The 15,723-nt window shown below is 36.6% G+C and overlaps 2 protein-coding genes across 2 annotated transcripts in view; one reads left to right on the forward strand and one right to left on the reverse strand.

The window, feature by feature from the left end:
* Positions 1–625: 625 nt before the first annotated feature.
* LOC136028659 (zinc finger MYM-type protein 5-like) lies at positions 626–1,216 on the reverse strand. Its single transcript, XM_065706484.1, has one exon. The coding sequence runs from the start codon at positions 1,214–1,216 to the stop codon at positions 626–628; it is 591 nt and encodes a 196-aa protein (XP_065562556.1).
* A 14,077-nt stretch (positions 1,217–15,293) lies between these two features.
* LOC136028696 (mite group 2 allergen Gly d 2.02-like) overlaps positions 15,294–15,723 on the forward strand; it is a 35,676-nt gene continuing 35,246 nt past the window's right edge. The window contains exon 1 of the mRNA XM_065706527.1: positions 15,294–15,453. Within this exon, the coding sequence (XP_065562599.1) occupies positions 15,366–15,453 (88 nt within the window). The 5' untranslated portion in view covers positions 15,294–15,365. The remainder of the gene's footprint in view (positions 15,454–15,723) is intronic.

Below are 15,723 nucleotides of genomic sequence, written 5' to 3' on the forward strand. Positions count from 1 at the left end.
CAGTTTTCTGGCCCTCAACAAACAACTAATGCCGAGTGTTGCTGTTGGCAATGAAATGTGTATATGTGTATATACACACGTACACATTGTGTTGGAAATGTGCATAGAGTCTGGACCAGAGAGAAAAAAGAACCAACAGTGCCGACAGATTCAACGCAGCTCGCAATGACCAAATTTAGCTTATGTGCATAGCAATGAATGTAGAATGCCTGTGGCGATTTCACTCTCAAACGAGATTGAACGCCGGAGAATGGTCCGCTCATTGCGCTTGCTCCGTCGTAGCACTGCGCGACACAGTAGTTCCAATCGTGTCCAATTCTTGTGTCACTGTGTCATGAATGAAATTTGCTAGACTTTCAGCATCCAGGCTCTTCATGTGATAGCATCCGATCGGCTTTTCTTTTACTTTTCCTTCGTAGAAGTACCTAATAAGAATGGCGAACTGCTCTTTCTTCGTGTTGTCTTTCGTTTCGTCGACCAGAACGACAAAGTATTTGGCGCTTTTTAATTTTTGCACTATCGTGCGCTGAAGCCTGGAACCGATCACCGAAATAAGATCGTTCTGGTATTCATGGGATGTGTAGTGACCGTACCGTCTCTGTAGCTCGTTGAAGAGCGTGGGAGATTAATCTGCGAGAAGATTGCACGTCTCGACGAAATTTCCCTTGTTCGTCGAGGATTCTGTTTTGTCGTGCCCCCTAAAGGCAGTGCCGAGTCGCCCCAATAGAGCTGTTACTTTTAATAAGGCTTTTACGTGCTCTCTGTTCTCCTTGATTTCATTGTCTCTGTCTGTCATTAAAACAGACGCAATTGGTTGCAACTCCTTGGTTTGTATGGCTTTGAACTTCATCAATGAAACTGCACTGTCTTTGTGGCGGTCACTTCTAGTGTGCTTTTCGATGAAGTTAGAGATGTCTTTCCATCTTCTCACGCCGACGTCTATAAAAGGTCTAGACCCGTACCTCTGCCCAGGAAGATTAGATGTGCCGCCAAAGTGTCTGCAGTAGAAGCAGTAAACAGAATCATCCTGGACGGAGTACTCCAGCCACGGGTGCTTTCCATAATATGAAGCATTGAATGACCGTTTCAGCTTGCCGTTTGCCGTCACTTGCGCAGGGTATTTTACTAGTTTTGGTTGGGATGGTGGATCGAGAGAGGAAAAAGAAATGTCCGTAGTGCCGCTGGACCGGCGATGCTCTTTATAAATTATAATCATAAATAATAATTCATAAATAATGAAATACTTCATAAATAATGAAAATACTTCATTTTTTCTAATTTTTTGGAATTAACCCTTCCCCGCCTACTCTCTAAAGAGAGCGGATACGTTCCGGTTATGTCAATCACGCATCTAGGACTTGTGCTTATTTTTCCCACCAAGTTTTATCCCAATCCCTCCACTCTAAGAGTTTTCCAAGATTTTAGGTCTCCCAACCAGCTTCTCCAAATGTCACTGGATCCGGTCAGGATTTAAAATAAGAGCTCTGAGACACTATATCCTTCCAAAAATCAAATTTAATTAAGATTCGATCACCCGTTCGTAAGTTAAAATGCCTCATTTTTTCTAATTTGTCCGTAAACACCCCCCCCCCCCCAACTCCCTCTCCCAGATGGTCGAATCGGGGAAAATACAATTTAATTTAATCTGGTCTGGTTTCTAATACGCCTGGCAAATTTCATCGTCCTAGCTGACCTGGAAGTGCCTAAGGTAGCAAAACCGGGACATACCGACAGGCCGACAGAATTTGCGATCGCTATATGTCACTTGGTAGATACCAAGTGCCATAAAAACACAGATAATCCTTTTCCGCCCAAATTCAGCTCTTTCAGTCCGCGAAATTGTGATTGGCACAGAAAATTGAAACCCAAAAGAACAGTAACACAAACTTGCACTTACTCGCTGAACCGGTTCACATGGTGACGATTTTTGTTTTTTAATCCATCTACTCAGAGAAGACTTTTTTTTCTGATTTTCTGCCTCTTTCTTCTTCTTCAAGGCTGCCAATTTATGCTTTTGAGCTCCTGACAAACTCGTGATAACAAAAAAAATAGACTCGAGTAATTGAAAACGGTAGCTTATATTCAAAAAAACAAGGAAACAAACATTGAAAAATTTGCCAGGAACTGACCTACTTTGATCTGTCAACTTAGAGTAATTACTGCAAATATTCAAAATCTATAATAATAACATAATTATCTAGGATACGGTCAATTGACAGAACTTGAGAACTTAATTATGTATCTAACCTACTTTCAAAGTTTTTGTGTCAGTCGACACAAAAACATGACGTCAGTCTACAGACACACAAACAACTTATTTTTATATATAAAAAAATAAGTTGTACGTGTCATGTCTGTCCAGTGACGTCATGTCATCATGTCGTTATGTCTTCATGAAATTAGTTGTCGTCATGTTTGTTTTGACGATGACGTCATTAAAAGTATTTAAGAAAATCGTTCAAAGACAAATTTTTAATTGTAAGAGGATCGTGGAAGGAAAAATGTTTAATTGTAAAATGACTGAAGAACCTACAATGGCACAGCCGAGGAAGGTGAAAATATGTGTTATGTATGTCTGTCTGTCTGTCTGTCTGCATGTTCAAATTCAAAAACGGATGTATTCAAGTCCGAAGTAGCTGAGTTGGTAACAAGTTATGTTCCAGGTTCTAGGTCCGAGAGGTTGCAGGTAAAAACTAGGCTAGGTAAAAACTACAAAAAAAATAAAAATAAAAAACAAAAAACTAAAAAAAAGGTAAAAACTACAAAAAAAAAACCTAAAAAGAAAAAAACTAAAAAAAGCTAAAAAACTAAAAGAGAAAAAAAAATAAAAAAAAATATAAAAATAAAATATATAAATGACGACAGGGACACAGGGAATTTTCGATTAGCAATCACCATCAATAAAGCTCAAGGGCAATCATTAGAATCATGAGGCATAACTAAAAAAAGGTAGAAAACTAAAAAAAAAAACAAAAAACTAAAAAGGTAAAAACTACAAAAAAACTAAAAAGAAAAAGAAAAAAATTAAAAAAAAGATAAAAACCAAAAAAAAAACTAAAAAGAAAAAAAGGGGAAAAACACAAAAATTTATTTCATCATATATCAATTCAAAAACGAATGTAAATACAGACCGGGACACAAATGACGACCGGGACACAGGGAATATAAATGACGACCGGGACATATGGACACAACTGCAACGGGGACGCCGGGGGGCACAGGGGGATATAAAAAAAACGACGGCGACACAGGGAATGTTCGATTAGCAATCAACAAAGCTCAAGGGCAATCATTAGAATCATGAGGAATAGATCTGAATATGGATTGTTTTTCCCATGGACAATTCTATGTTGCATGTTCAAGAGTCGGTAAACCTGACAATTTATTTATATGCACAGACAATAGGACAGCGAAGAATGTTTTATATTCGCAAGTTTTACGTAGTTAAAAACATATATAAATACACACACACACATATATATATATATATATATATATATATATATATATATATATATATATATATATATATATATATATATATATATATATATATATATATATATATATATATATATATATATATATATATATATATATATATATATATATATTCAGAGGTGGGACACAGGGACACAACTACAATGGCACGTAACTAATATGGCGCGTAACGACTTACGCGCGCGGGGGGCTTAGGGAGGGGGGTATGAAGCACCCCCACCAATTAGGTGTTGGGGTGGCACGAAGCGCCACCCCAACAGCTAGTATATCTATCTATATATATAAAAATAAGTTGTCAGTGTGTCTGTCGAGTGGCGGCATGTTTTTGTGTCGACTGACGAAATTAGAGATCGGGACAAAAATGACGACCGGGACACTGGGACATAGGGAATATAAATGACGACCGGGACACTCAAAGAGAAAGCGACCGGGACACAAGGAATGTACGATTAGCAATCACCATCAACAAAGCACCGGGACACAAATGACGACGGGGACACAGGGAATATAAATGACGACCAGGACACTAAAAGAGAAATTACAGACCGGGACACCGGAACACAAATGACAACCGGGACAAAAATTACGACAGGGACACCGGTACACAGGGAATATAAATGGTGACCGCGATACTCAAAGAGAAATTACAGACTGGGACACCGGGACACGAATGACGACCGGGACACAGGGAAACAACAACAACGGGGACGCCGAGGGGCACAGTAGGATATATAAATGACGACAGGGACACAGGGAATGTTCGATTGGGAATCACCATCAACAAAGCTCAAGGGCAATCATTAGAATAATGAGGTATAAATCTGAAAACGGATTGTTTTTCCCATGGATAATTATATGTTGCATGTTCAAGAGTCGGTAAACCTGACAATCTATTTATATGTATAGACAATGGGACAGCGAAGAATGTTGTATATTCGCAAGTTTTACGTAGTTAAAAACATATATATATATATATATATATATATATATATATATATATATATATATATATATATATATATATATATATATATATATATATATATATATATATATATATATATATAGATCGACCCCTGCAGACGAAATGAATGCTTGCCTGAACAATTCTAATTTATGGGCACACGTAAAAACATTAAAATTAACTACAAATATGCGTGTCCGATTGCAAAACGATGACTCTGGTCAAAACATTTTCAGATCAATTGCTGGCTATTAGAAACGGAAAGCTCCCAGTAGACTCAATTTCAGGACGTATACAACTACCTGCCGAATTCTGTAATTTAGTGACGTCCAAAAATGAATTTATTGAAAAAGTATTTCCGAATATTCTAAACAATTATAAAAATAATAAATGGCTAAGTGAAAGAGTGATTCTTGCACCCAAAAATAAAGACGTCAACGAAATCAACAATATTGTTTTGACCAAGATTCGAGACCAGGCAGTCCTTTACAAGTCAGTCGATACAGTTTTGGAACCAAATGAGGCGGTTAATTATCCATCTGAATTTTTTAATTCCGTGGATCTTTCAGGGTTTCCACCACACGTGCTACAATTAAAAATAGGCGTACCAATAATGCTGTTAAGAAATATCAACCCACCAAAGCTTTGCAAGGGCACGTGACTTGCCTAAAAAAAACAATGGAAAACGTAATAGAGGCCACAATCTTGACAGGGTCTTTTGAGGGTGAGGCTGTTCTTATTCCTCGCATTTCCATGATTCCAACGGATCTGCCTTTTCAATTTAAAAGATTTCAATTCCCAATTCGATTAGCTTTTGCCATCACCATCAACAAAGCTCAAGGTCAATCATTAGAAATATGTGGTATAGATCTTAATACCGATTGTTTTTCTCATGGACAATTACGCGTTGCATGTTCGAGGGTCGGTAAACCTGACAATCTATTTATATGCAGCAACAATTGGACAGCGAAGAATGTTGTATATTCGCAAGTTTTACGCAGTTAATTTGTATTGTATCTATCTATCTATCTATCAAACAGTTCGTGGTAACGAACTGTAGTAAGGAGCGACCCGGCTCAATAGTAACCAAAACTCTAAAAAATGGAATTTTGATACCAATAGCTACATCAAAAGAATCGCATTTTAATGCTGGTTTTAAATATATAAGTTTCATCAAGTTTAGTCTTACCCATCAAAAGTTACGAGCCTGAGAAAATTTGCGTTATTTTAGAAAATAGGGGGAAACGCCCCCTAAAAGTCATAGAATCTTAACGAAAATCACACCATCAGATTCAGCGTATCAGAGAACCCTATTGTAGAAGTTTCGAGCTCCTATCTACAAAAATGTGGAATTTTGCATTTTTTGCCAGAAGGCAGGTCACGGATGCGAGTTTATTTGTTTTTTTGTTGTTTTTTTTTGTTTTTTTTCCCAGGGGTGATCGTATCGACCCAGTTGTCCTAGAATGTTGCAAGAGGGCTCATTCTAACGGAAATGAAAAGTTCTAGTGCCCTTTTTAAGTGACCAAAAAAATTGGAGGGCCCCTAGGCCCCCTCCCACGCTAATTATTTTCCCAAAGTCAACGGATCAAAATTCTGAGATAGCCATTTTATTCAGCGTAGTCGAAAAACCTTATAACTATGTCTTTGGGGACGACTTACTCCCCCACAGTCCCCGTGGGAGGGGCAACAAGTTACAAACTTTGACCTGTGCTTACATATAATAATGGTTATTGGGAAGTATACAGGCGTTTTCAAGAGGATTTTTTTGGTTTGGGGGAGGGGTTGAGAAGAGGGGGATATGCTGGGGGAACTTTCCTTCGAGAATTTGTAATGGGAGAAGAAAATTTCCATGAAGGGAGAGCAGGATTTACTAGCATTATTAAAAAAAAAACAATTAAAAAATAAAAGTGAAAAAGCTTTTTCAGCTGGAAGTAAGGAACAGCAATAAAACTTAAAACAAACAGAAATTATTACCCATATGAGGGGTTCACCTCCTTCTAATACCTCGCTCTTTACGCTAAAGTATTTTCGGTAATTTCAACTACTTATTCTACGGCTTTTGTGATTCAGGGGGTCATTCTTAATGAATTGGGATAAAATTTAAGCTTTAGTGTAAAGAGCGAGGTACTGACGATGGGGCGAATCCCCTCATATATGTAATAAAAACATGAGAATACAAAAGTTCTTTACGTAAGCTAATTTATAAGTTACGTAAATCTTTTACCAATAAAAAGATTCGTAAAAAATTAAAAGTTCTAGTTGCCTTTTTAATTAACCAAAAAATCGGGGGGCAACTAGGCTTCGTCCCCCACTCTTTTTTTCTCATAATCATTCGATCAAAATTATGAGAAGGCCATTGAGCCAAAAAAAAAAATATGCAAATTTCGTTTTGATTATTCCTCTGCGGAGAGCCAAAATCAAAACATGCATTGATTCAAAAACGTTCAGAAATTAAATAAAAAAAACAAGTTTTTTCAACTGATAGTAAGGAGTGACATCAAAACTTAAAACGCACAAAAATTACTTCGTATATGAAAGAGGCTGCTTCCTCATCAATGCCCCGCTCTTGACGCTAAAGTTTTTTACTGTTTTAGAAAGAAGAATTGAGAGAAAGAGTCAAACTTTAGCGTAAAGAGCGGGGCGTTGATGAGGAAGCAGCCTCTTTCATATACGAAGTAATTTCTGTGCGTTTTAAGTTTTGATGTCACTCCTTACTATCAGTTGAAAAAACTTGTTTTTTTTATTTAATATATATAAAAACGAGTTGTGTGTATGCATGTTTGCTTGTTTGTAAAAAGAGCTTTTGCATATGACGTCATTATAAGTACATAAGGCTTTGTATATGCACAGACAATGGGAAAGCCAAGAATGTTGTATATTCGCAAGTTTTACGTAGTTCAAAACACATATATAAATCTATCTATATTCATAGGTGGTACACAGGGACACAACTACAATGGTGCGTAACTAATATGGCGCTTAACGACTTACGCACGCGGGGGGCTTGGGGGCGCGAAGCGCCCCCACCTAGCGAAGCTAGTATATATATATAAATAAGTTGTCTGTGTGTCTGTCTGTCCAGTGACGTCATTATATGACGTCTGAATTATTTCATCATATACCAATTCAAAAACGAATGTATTCAAGCCGAATTAGCTGAGTTGGTAAAGCGTTATGTTCCAGGTTCCAGGTCCGAGAGGTTCCAGGTTCGAACCTTGGCTTTAGCATTAATACAAAAGAAGAAAAAAATAAAAAAAGTAAAAACTACAAAAAATTAAAAAGAAAATACCATAAAACTAAAAAAACTAAAAAAAAACTAAAAAAAGGTAAAAAACTAAAAAAGAAGAAAACTAAAAACTAAAAAAGAAAAAAAAACTAAAAAAAGACTAAAAAAAGGTAAAAACCACAAAAAAAAAGAAGAAAAAAAACTAATAAAAAAACTAAAAAACTAAAAACTGAAAAAGAAAAAAAAATAAAAAAAAATTAAAAAAACTGAAAAATAAAGAAAAAAGAAAACTAAAAACCGGGACACAGGGAATATAAAAGACTACCGGGACACTCAAAGAGAAATTACAGACTGGGACACTGGGACACAAATAACGACCGGGAGATATAAATGACGACCGGGACACTCAAAGATAAATTACAGACTGGGACACCGGGAAAAAAATGACGACCGGGACACCGGGACACAGGGAATATAAATGACGATTGGGACGCTCAAAGAGAAAGTTCAGACTGGGACACTGGGACACAAATGACGACCGGGATACTGGGACACAACTACAAGGGGGATGCCGGGGGAACAGGGGGATATATAAATGACGACGGGGACACAATGAATGTTCGATTAGCAATCACCATCAACAAAGCTCAAGGGCAATCATTAGAATAATCAGGTGTAGATCTGAATACTGATTGTTTTTCCCATGGACAATTTTATGTTGCATGTTCAAGAGTCGGTAAACCTGACAATCTAAGCTCAAGGGCAATCATTAGAATAATCAGGTGTAGATCTGAATACTGATTGTTTTTCCCATGGACAATTTTATGTTGCATGTTCAAGAGTCGGTAAACCTGACAATCTAATTATATGCACAGACAATGGGACATCGAAGAATGTTGTATATTGGCAAGTTTTACGTAGTTTATATATATATATATATATATATATATATATATATATATATATATATATATATATATATATATATATATACATATATAGAAGTAGCAAGTATACTCATACTAAAATGATGCTAATTATATTGGACAGGGAAGAAGTAAATCCCTAATAACCTACTCAGGTCCTAAATAAAATATAGCCTACAATGTGAGAATTTAATCAAGCTACATTGAAATGATTCCCTAAAAATAGACAATGTAGATGAATGGCCAAATTGGTTCTGGCCAAAAAGCCAGAGAAAGAGTTTCAAAACTCCAAGACATATCTTAGAATACCAAATACTCAAAAGATATTTCCTTAGCAACAAAACATCTAATTTCAATTTTCTTTTTACATCAGACTTTATCCGTTCCAGCTTTTCTCAAAATTTTAAATATCTCACAAAGGTCTTTCCAACACGTTTTCAATTTAGCGAAAACTCGCTTATCAGAAAAGCTTCCAAAACTCGAATTCAACATTTTCAACAAACACTGATTTTCCTACCTCAATTTTGTCCTGGCCCTTCTTTGGAAAATCAATCCTTCAGGGTTTTCACACCCAAGGAGCTAAGTATTCTATCAAGAGGATCATAATTTGCAATGGCTCAGACAAACATAATTTTCAGAAATTATCACGAGTTTGGAGTCCGGTATTAGCTCTCATGGTGAAGTTGAAAATCCAGACCTACTTATTTTGATACATTATAAGAAACTTGACAAATCATTAGATAAAAAATGCTTTTTGGGCTAAGCCTCCCTCCTAACATTTACTGAAAACACAAGTCTTCTCAGAAGTAGGCCTAATTGTTTTATGTGACTAACAGACACTTACAAGAACTTTTAGTAATACAATATTCCAGACTCCGAACAGTATACAAAATACAAAGTTTAACAATCTTATAAAATATGTTGCCTCTCTGAGTTTTATTGTAGAACAAATCTCAATTCAACCTTGTTTAGTTTTCAAACTTGTTTTCAAGTCGTTATTTCAACCCAGTGAAAAGACAAATAAAAACTTTCTGTTTCCAACAGTTCCCCCTAGAGATTTCGAAACTTGCAATCACCCAAATAAGATATCGAAATCTTGGAACCAGGCCTAATTGCAGTAATGCTACTAAAAACAAAGGAAATTTGGCGGATCAAGTAAAATGTTTTTTTTTTTCCTTGAAAGCGAAGCAGGGTGAACCGGTGGCTGGTGTTTACCCCCCTCACTCACACAGAAAATATCCCTTGCACTTACCCTCCTGCGGAAAATAGTCCCCGTTGAAACTATCCCCAGGAATATTGACCCCCACAGAATAACTCCCGAAAAATATCCCCCCCTAGAAAATAACCCCCATGGAAAATTTCTCTTCCCCAGCGGAAAATACCCCCCCCCTCCGGAATATACCCTAGGTAAGTACCCCTCTAGGGAAAATAAGGTTTTCGAAATTTGAAGTTTTATATGACTTATTGATTTATTTTCCCCAGGGGAAGGGATTTTGGTACTTGTTTCTTATATTACCACTCACTCAAGTTTACACTGTGTAAAACTTGTAAACTTTTGAAACTGTCTCAAACTATAAAACTTTTAAATCGTAAACTTGAGTGAGTGGCATATAAGGCACAAGCACCGTTAACGATGTGTGAAACTCAACAACAAACGATTTCTTCGTTAGTTTTTATCATTACTTTAGAAACAAATTTGGGCTACATATTTGCACATTAAGGGGAGGGGGTAAAGTATGGCACATATGCGTGTAAAATGGGTTTGGTACAATTATTTTGCATATTATGAAGTAAGAGCTGTTTTCTGTCTTCGAACTGTCCAAATACTTTACCCGAACCTCATTATTTGCAAATGTATAGCCCAAATTATATATATTTCCTATCTATTCTATCACTTGTCGTTGTCTTGTCTCACGTAAAGCTAAAAGAAATGAACTAAGAAACCGGTATGTTTGCTCGATTTTTATAGAGCGTAAACTTGAGTGAGTGGCCTATAATGCAAGGGTACCGAAATTCTTTCCCCCTACAAAAAAAAACTCCAACAGAATTCTCGAATTTGAAAAGCCTTGTTTTCCACAAGGGGTATTTTCTGGGGGGGGGGGGTATTTACTTGGAGGGTCGTGTATTTTTACGCGGGGGTATTTTCTGGGAGGTAATTCCCAGGGGGGGGGGGGGGGGCTCAGGGAGTATGTTTTGGGATGGTAAATGACATAATGTAGAGCTCAAAACCCAATTTAATGTTGGGAATGGGGGAAACTGCTACCTCAAGACCCAAGCATTCCCCTCAGACCTCAGTTTACCCTTCCCCCAGCTGAAATTTAGTTTCTGCAAAAAATCTTGTCGAAACTAAGTTGAGCCTGTATAATTAAAGTAGAAATAGGTCAGATTTTTAGTAAATATTTGTCCTTATGGTGATATATACTAAAGATACTCTACACCAGAAATTCGATTTATATTTCATGGAGAGAGAGATGTTTTCAGGAGGGTTGGATTTGATCTGGTGGAGGGACCGGTGGGAGGGTTTACGTGGTAGGATCTCTACATAGAGGAATTTATCAGGGTGGAAGAGAATTTCCATGAAGGTGAAGGGGGGCTGGATTTTCTAAGCATAATTTGAAAACAATGAAAAATTAAAAGAAAAAAAAACAGTTTTTTCAACTTAAACTAAGGAGTAAAATCAAAACTTAAAACAACCGGGAATTATTAGTTATATGAGGGGGTTCGTCCCCTCCTTAGTGCCTCGTTCCTTACGCTAAATTATTTTTAGTAATTTCAAAGGCTAACACTCAAAATGCCCACGAAAAATGCCAATAAGTCAAAATGCTCACGAATCTAAATGCCCACGGCTCAAAATGCCCACTACTGAAAATGCCCACGATTGGATAAATTTTAGGTTTCAGTCCCTAATTGGGGATGAGACGAGGGGTTGCTCACTCCCAAGACCCGTGTACACCAGGTGTCGGTGCTGGGAGGGTGCTACTTCATCCTAGACAGGGTAAAAAAAGGCAAAAATGGAAGGTGCTGGGGGGATGATGCGAGAAACTGGTGGATTTGTAATCTCCTGGTTTCGCTTTCTGTGTTGGCACAATTTTATACGATATTGCTTCTTTACTTGAACGCAAACAATTCTAAACTGATTAAGAGACACATAAAACAATTATTTTTCAGACCTTTTTCTTGGTTAAGCCTATCACTTAAAATCTCATAGTTCGCTGTCCCAGGATGATTTTGGCTTCCCCTGTGGACGGTTTTGGCAGTCGGCATCGTAAACTAGGATGATGTTGATATCCCATGTGACCAGTTTGAACTGTCGGCATCCGAAACTGTCGGCGTTTTAAGCCGCCGGCATTTCTAACTATACCAATTACAGGTGTTCATCCTGAAACGTGGGAATTTCGAGTCGTGGGCATTTTCAGTTAGTGGGCATTTTGAACCGTGGGCATTCTGAGCGCGGGCATTGTGAGCGTGGGCAAAAGGATCGTGGTGAACTTGGGAACCAACCATTTCAAAAGACCTATTTATTCTGATTGAACGGTCTCTGTGATTAAGGGGTCATTCTTAAAGAATTGAAGCAAAATTCAAGCTTCAGTGTAAAGAGCGAGGCATTGTCGAGGGAGCAAACCCCCTCATATAAAAAATACTGTGATTGTATATTAATAAAAATATACAAATATAGAAGTTTGTTATGCAAGTAACGTATATTTATTACTAAAAAGAGCGTTCGTAAATAAAATTAAAAGTTCCAGTGGCTTTTTTCAGAAGCCAAGAAATTGGAGGTCAAATAGGCCCACTCCCCCGGCTGTTTTTCTCAGAATCATCTGATCAAAACTTTGAAAAAGCCATTTAGCAAAAAAGGCAAAAATTAAGATTCGAATTTCATTTTAATGATTCATATACGGTGAGCCAAAATCGAAACCTGCATTAGTTTTTTAACTGAAAGGAAGGAGCTATATTACAACTTAAAATGAACAGAAATTATCTGCATATGAAAGGGGCTATCCCCTCCTCAACAACCGCTCTTTACAATAAAGTTGGACTCTTTGTCACAGTCCTACTTTTTAAAACAATCAACAAATTTAACGTAAAGAGCAGGGTTTTGAGGAGGGGATAGTCTCTTTCATATACGAATTAATTTCTGTTCGTTTTAAGTTTTATATGGCTCCTTACTTTCAGTTAAAAAAAAAAACTCTTTTTCTTTTTATTTAATTGATTGCATAAGATGATCTTGAGGGTTGAAATATCATATGCTCTTTTTTCTAGCGTTCTTTAAAATTATTAATTTTTTTATTCTATCTTAGCTTGTCGTGTAAAGATTAGGATTCTAATGTTTTAACTTTTCATTATTCTTTCGGTAAATGTTTACTTTTGTTCTAAGTGCTCTAAAGTGCGTATTACTGCATATAGCAAGATTCTGATTTTCACATATCGTTTCTTTGTCATTGTTAGAGAAGTGCATCCATTTTTTAGCTTTCTAAAACCCCCCTCCAATGAAACTAAAAATCCATAAAGTGGCTTTGCTTACAGGTAACATTACCTATAGAGCGAAGTGTAATAGTCCATGAGCCCCGCGGGCACTAGAGTGAGGTCTGTATTATATATTTATTCAACAAAGAATGATAAAGCTTAAAAAAACTTCAAAAGAGGTTTATTAGATAAATATAAATACCGACCTCGCCCTGCTGCCCGCAACTCTCGTGGACCAATGAATCAAACAGTTCGTGGTAACGCTACAAAAATGTGGAATTTTGTATTTTGCCTGAAGGCAGATCACGGATGCGTGTTTATTTGTTTGTTTGTTTTTTTGTTTTGTTTTTTTCCCAGGGGTGATCGTATCGACCCAGTTGTCCTAGGATTTTGCAAGAAGGCTCATTCTAACGGAAATGAAAAGTTTTAGTGCCCTTTTAAAGTGACCAAAAAAATTGGAGGGCACCTAGGCCCCCTCCCACGCTAATTATTTTCCCAAATTCAACGGATCAAAATTCTGAGATAGCCATTTTATTCAGTGTAGTCGAAAAACCTTATAACTATGTCTTTGGGGACGACTTACTCCCCCACAATCCCCGTGGTTGGGGAAACAAGTTACAAACTTTGACCAGTGCTTACATATAGTAATGGTTGTTGGAGAGTGTACAGGCGTTTTCAGGAGGATTTGTTTGGTTGTTGGGAATTGTTGAGAAGAGGGGGATTTTTAACCTCGAAATCTGTTTATAAGTAGTCTCCTCTGTGATCCAACTTTAAGCGCAAGACATTTTCAGTTTTTCTGTTGTTTGAGTAAAAAGGAAGGGGAAAAGGCATACTCACCGTAATAATGACGACACAAGCGAAGTAGAAATTGGCAACTCTTCTTAGCTGTTGAAACAGGTTCAGAAATAAAAAGATCCATAGAGAATACTATAAAAAGAATAAATAAAATATGCTTGGGGAACTTTCCATCGAGAATTTGTCATGGGGGAAGAATATTTCCATGAAGGGAGCGCAGGATTTACTAGCATTATTTAAAAAAAAATGAAAAAATAAATATGAAAAAGTTTTTTCAGTTGGAAGTAAGGAGCAGCATTAAAACTTAAAACAAACAGAAATTATTACCCATATGAGGGGCTCACCTCCTCCTAATACCTCGCTCTTTACGCTAAAGTATTTTTTGTAATTTCAACTATTTATTCTGCGGCTTTTGTGATTTAGGGGTCATTCTTAATGAATTGGGGGAAAATTTAAGCTTTAGTGTAAAGAGCGAGGTACTGACGAGGGGGCGAACCCCCTCATATATGTAATAAAAACATGAGAATACAAAAGTTCTTTACATAAGCTAATTTATAAGTTACGTAAATCTTTTACTAATAAAAAGATTCGTAAAAAATTAAAAGTTCCAGTTGCCTTTTTAATTAACCAAAAAATCGGAGGGCAACTAGGCTTCCTCCCACGCTCTTTTTGTCTCAAAATCATTCGATCAAAATTATGAGAAAGCCATTTAGCCAAAAAAAAGTACACAAATTTCGTTTTGGTTATTCCTCTGCGGAGAGCCAAACTCAAAACATGCATTGATTCAAAAACGATCAGAAATTAAATAAAAAAAACAAGTTTTTTTAACTGAAAGTAAGGAGCGATATTAAAACTTAAAACGAACAGAAATTACTACTTATATGAAAGGGGCTGCTTCCTCATCAACGCCCAGCTCGTTACGCTAAAGTGTTTTAATGTTTAAAAAAAAAATTGATAGAAAGATTCAAACTTTAGCGTCCGTTTTTTAGAGTATCGTTCACTATTTAGCCGGGTCGCTCTTTACTACAGTTCGTTACCACGTTTTTGACAAGCTGTTTGAAAAAGAGTGCTCGTAGGCCACTTTTAGTTTCCAATTACAAAAATTGAAAATCTCTACACTATTTAGGTTTAAACATGATGCTGCGAACTGAACGATCTGCTGAGAAATTGGCGATAAGAGCGGTGGAAGATGTCGTAACTAGTCATAAGACTTCTGCAAACATTAAGATGAATTTCTTTTTGTTAGTTCGCATTTAAGTTTCCATTAATTAATTGATTTTGTGGCTATCAATGTGACAATCAATATAATAATTAAAATTCCAATAACACACTTCAATATGATGCCTCTACCCAACTCAGCTTGTATCTCTGTCGTACATATTTGTCCCTATTCACAGTTTTAAAAGAATTAAGTACCCAGAAACATCTGTCAATTTACTGTATAGAGGAAAAACATCTGGAGCAATAGTTCCAAACATTAGTTGCTAAAATGCACGTAAAACTTATTTGTGTTGTTCTTTTTACACCCATAATATGTGATGAGCTCAAGCTATTCAAGCAATGTGGTAAAACTCGATGTAAGTTTAATTCTATTTTTTATCCGTGTTTAATTTTAAAGTTGTTAAAATGGTTTCACCAAGAACAGACCATAATTGAAGAGCTCTTCCCCTAAGTCATTAATATTCTGAAGCACATTGACATAAAGCCACAGATTCTCTACAATTGAAAGGTTTATTCCTATATGTATATAATGTAATATAGTGGTACCTTTGAACCCTTACCTCCTTAAAATGGAAGGATTTACGCAATTTTTCTTATCATTTTTTTCTGCTTTCCGTACTCTTTGC

The sequence above is a fragment of the Artemia franciscana genome, chromosome 7 (assembly GCF_032884065.1).
Source record: "Artemia franciscana chromosome 7, ASM3288406v1, whole genome shotgun sequence".
NCBI lineage: Eukaryota > Metazoa > Arthropoda > Branchiopoda > Anostraca > Artemiidae > Artemia > Artemia franciscana.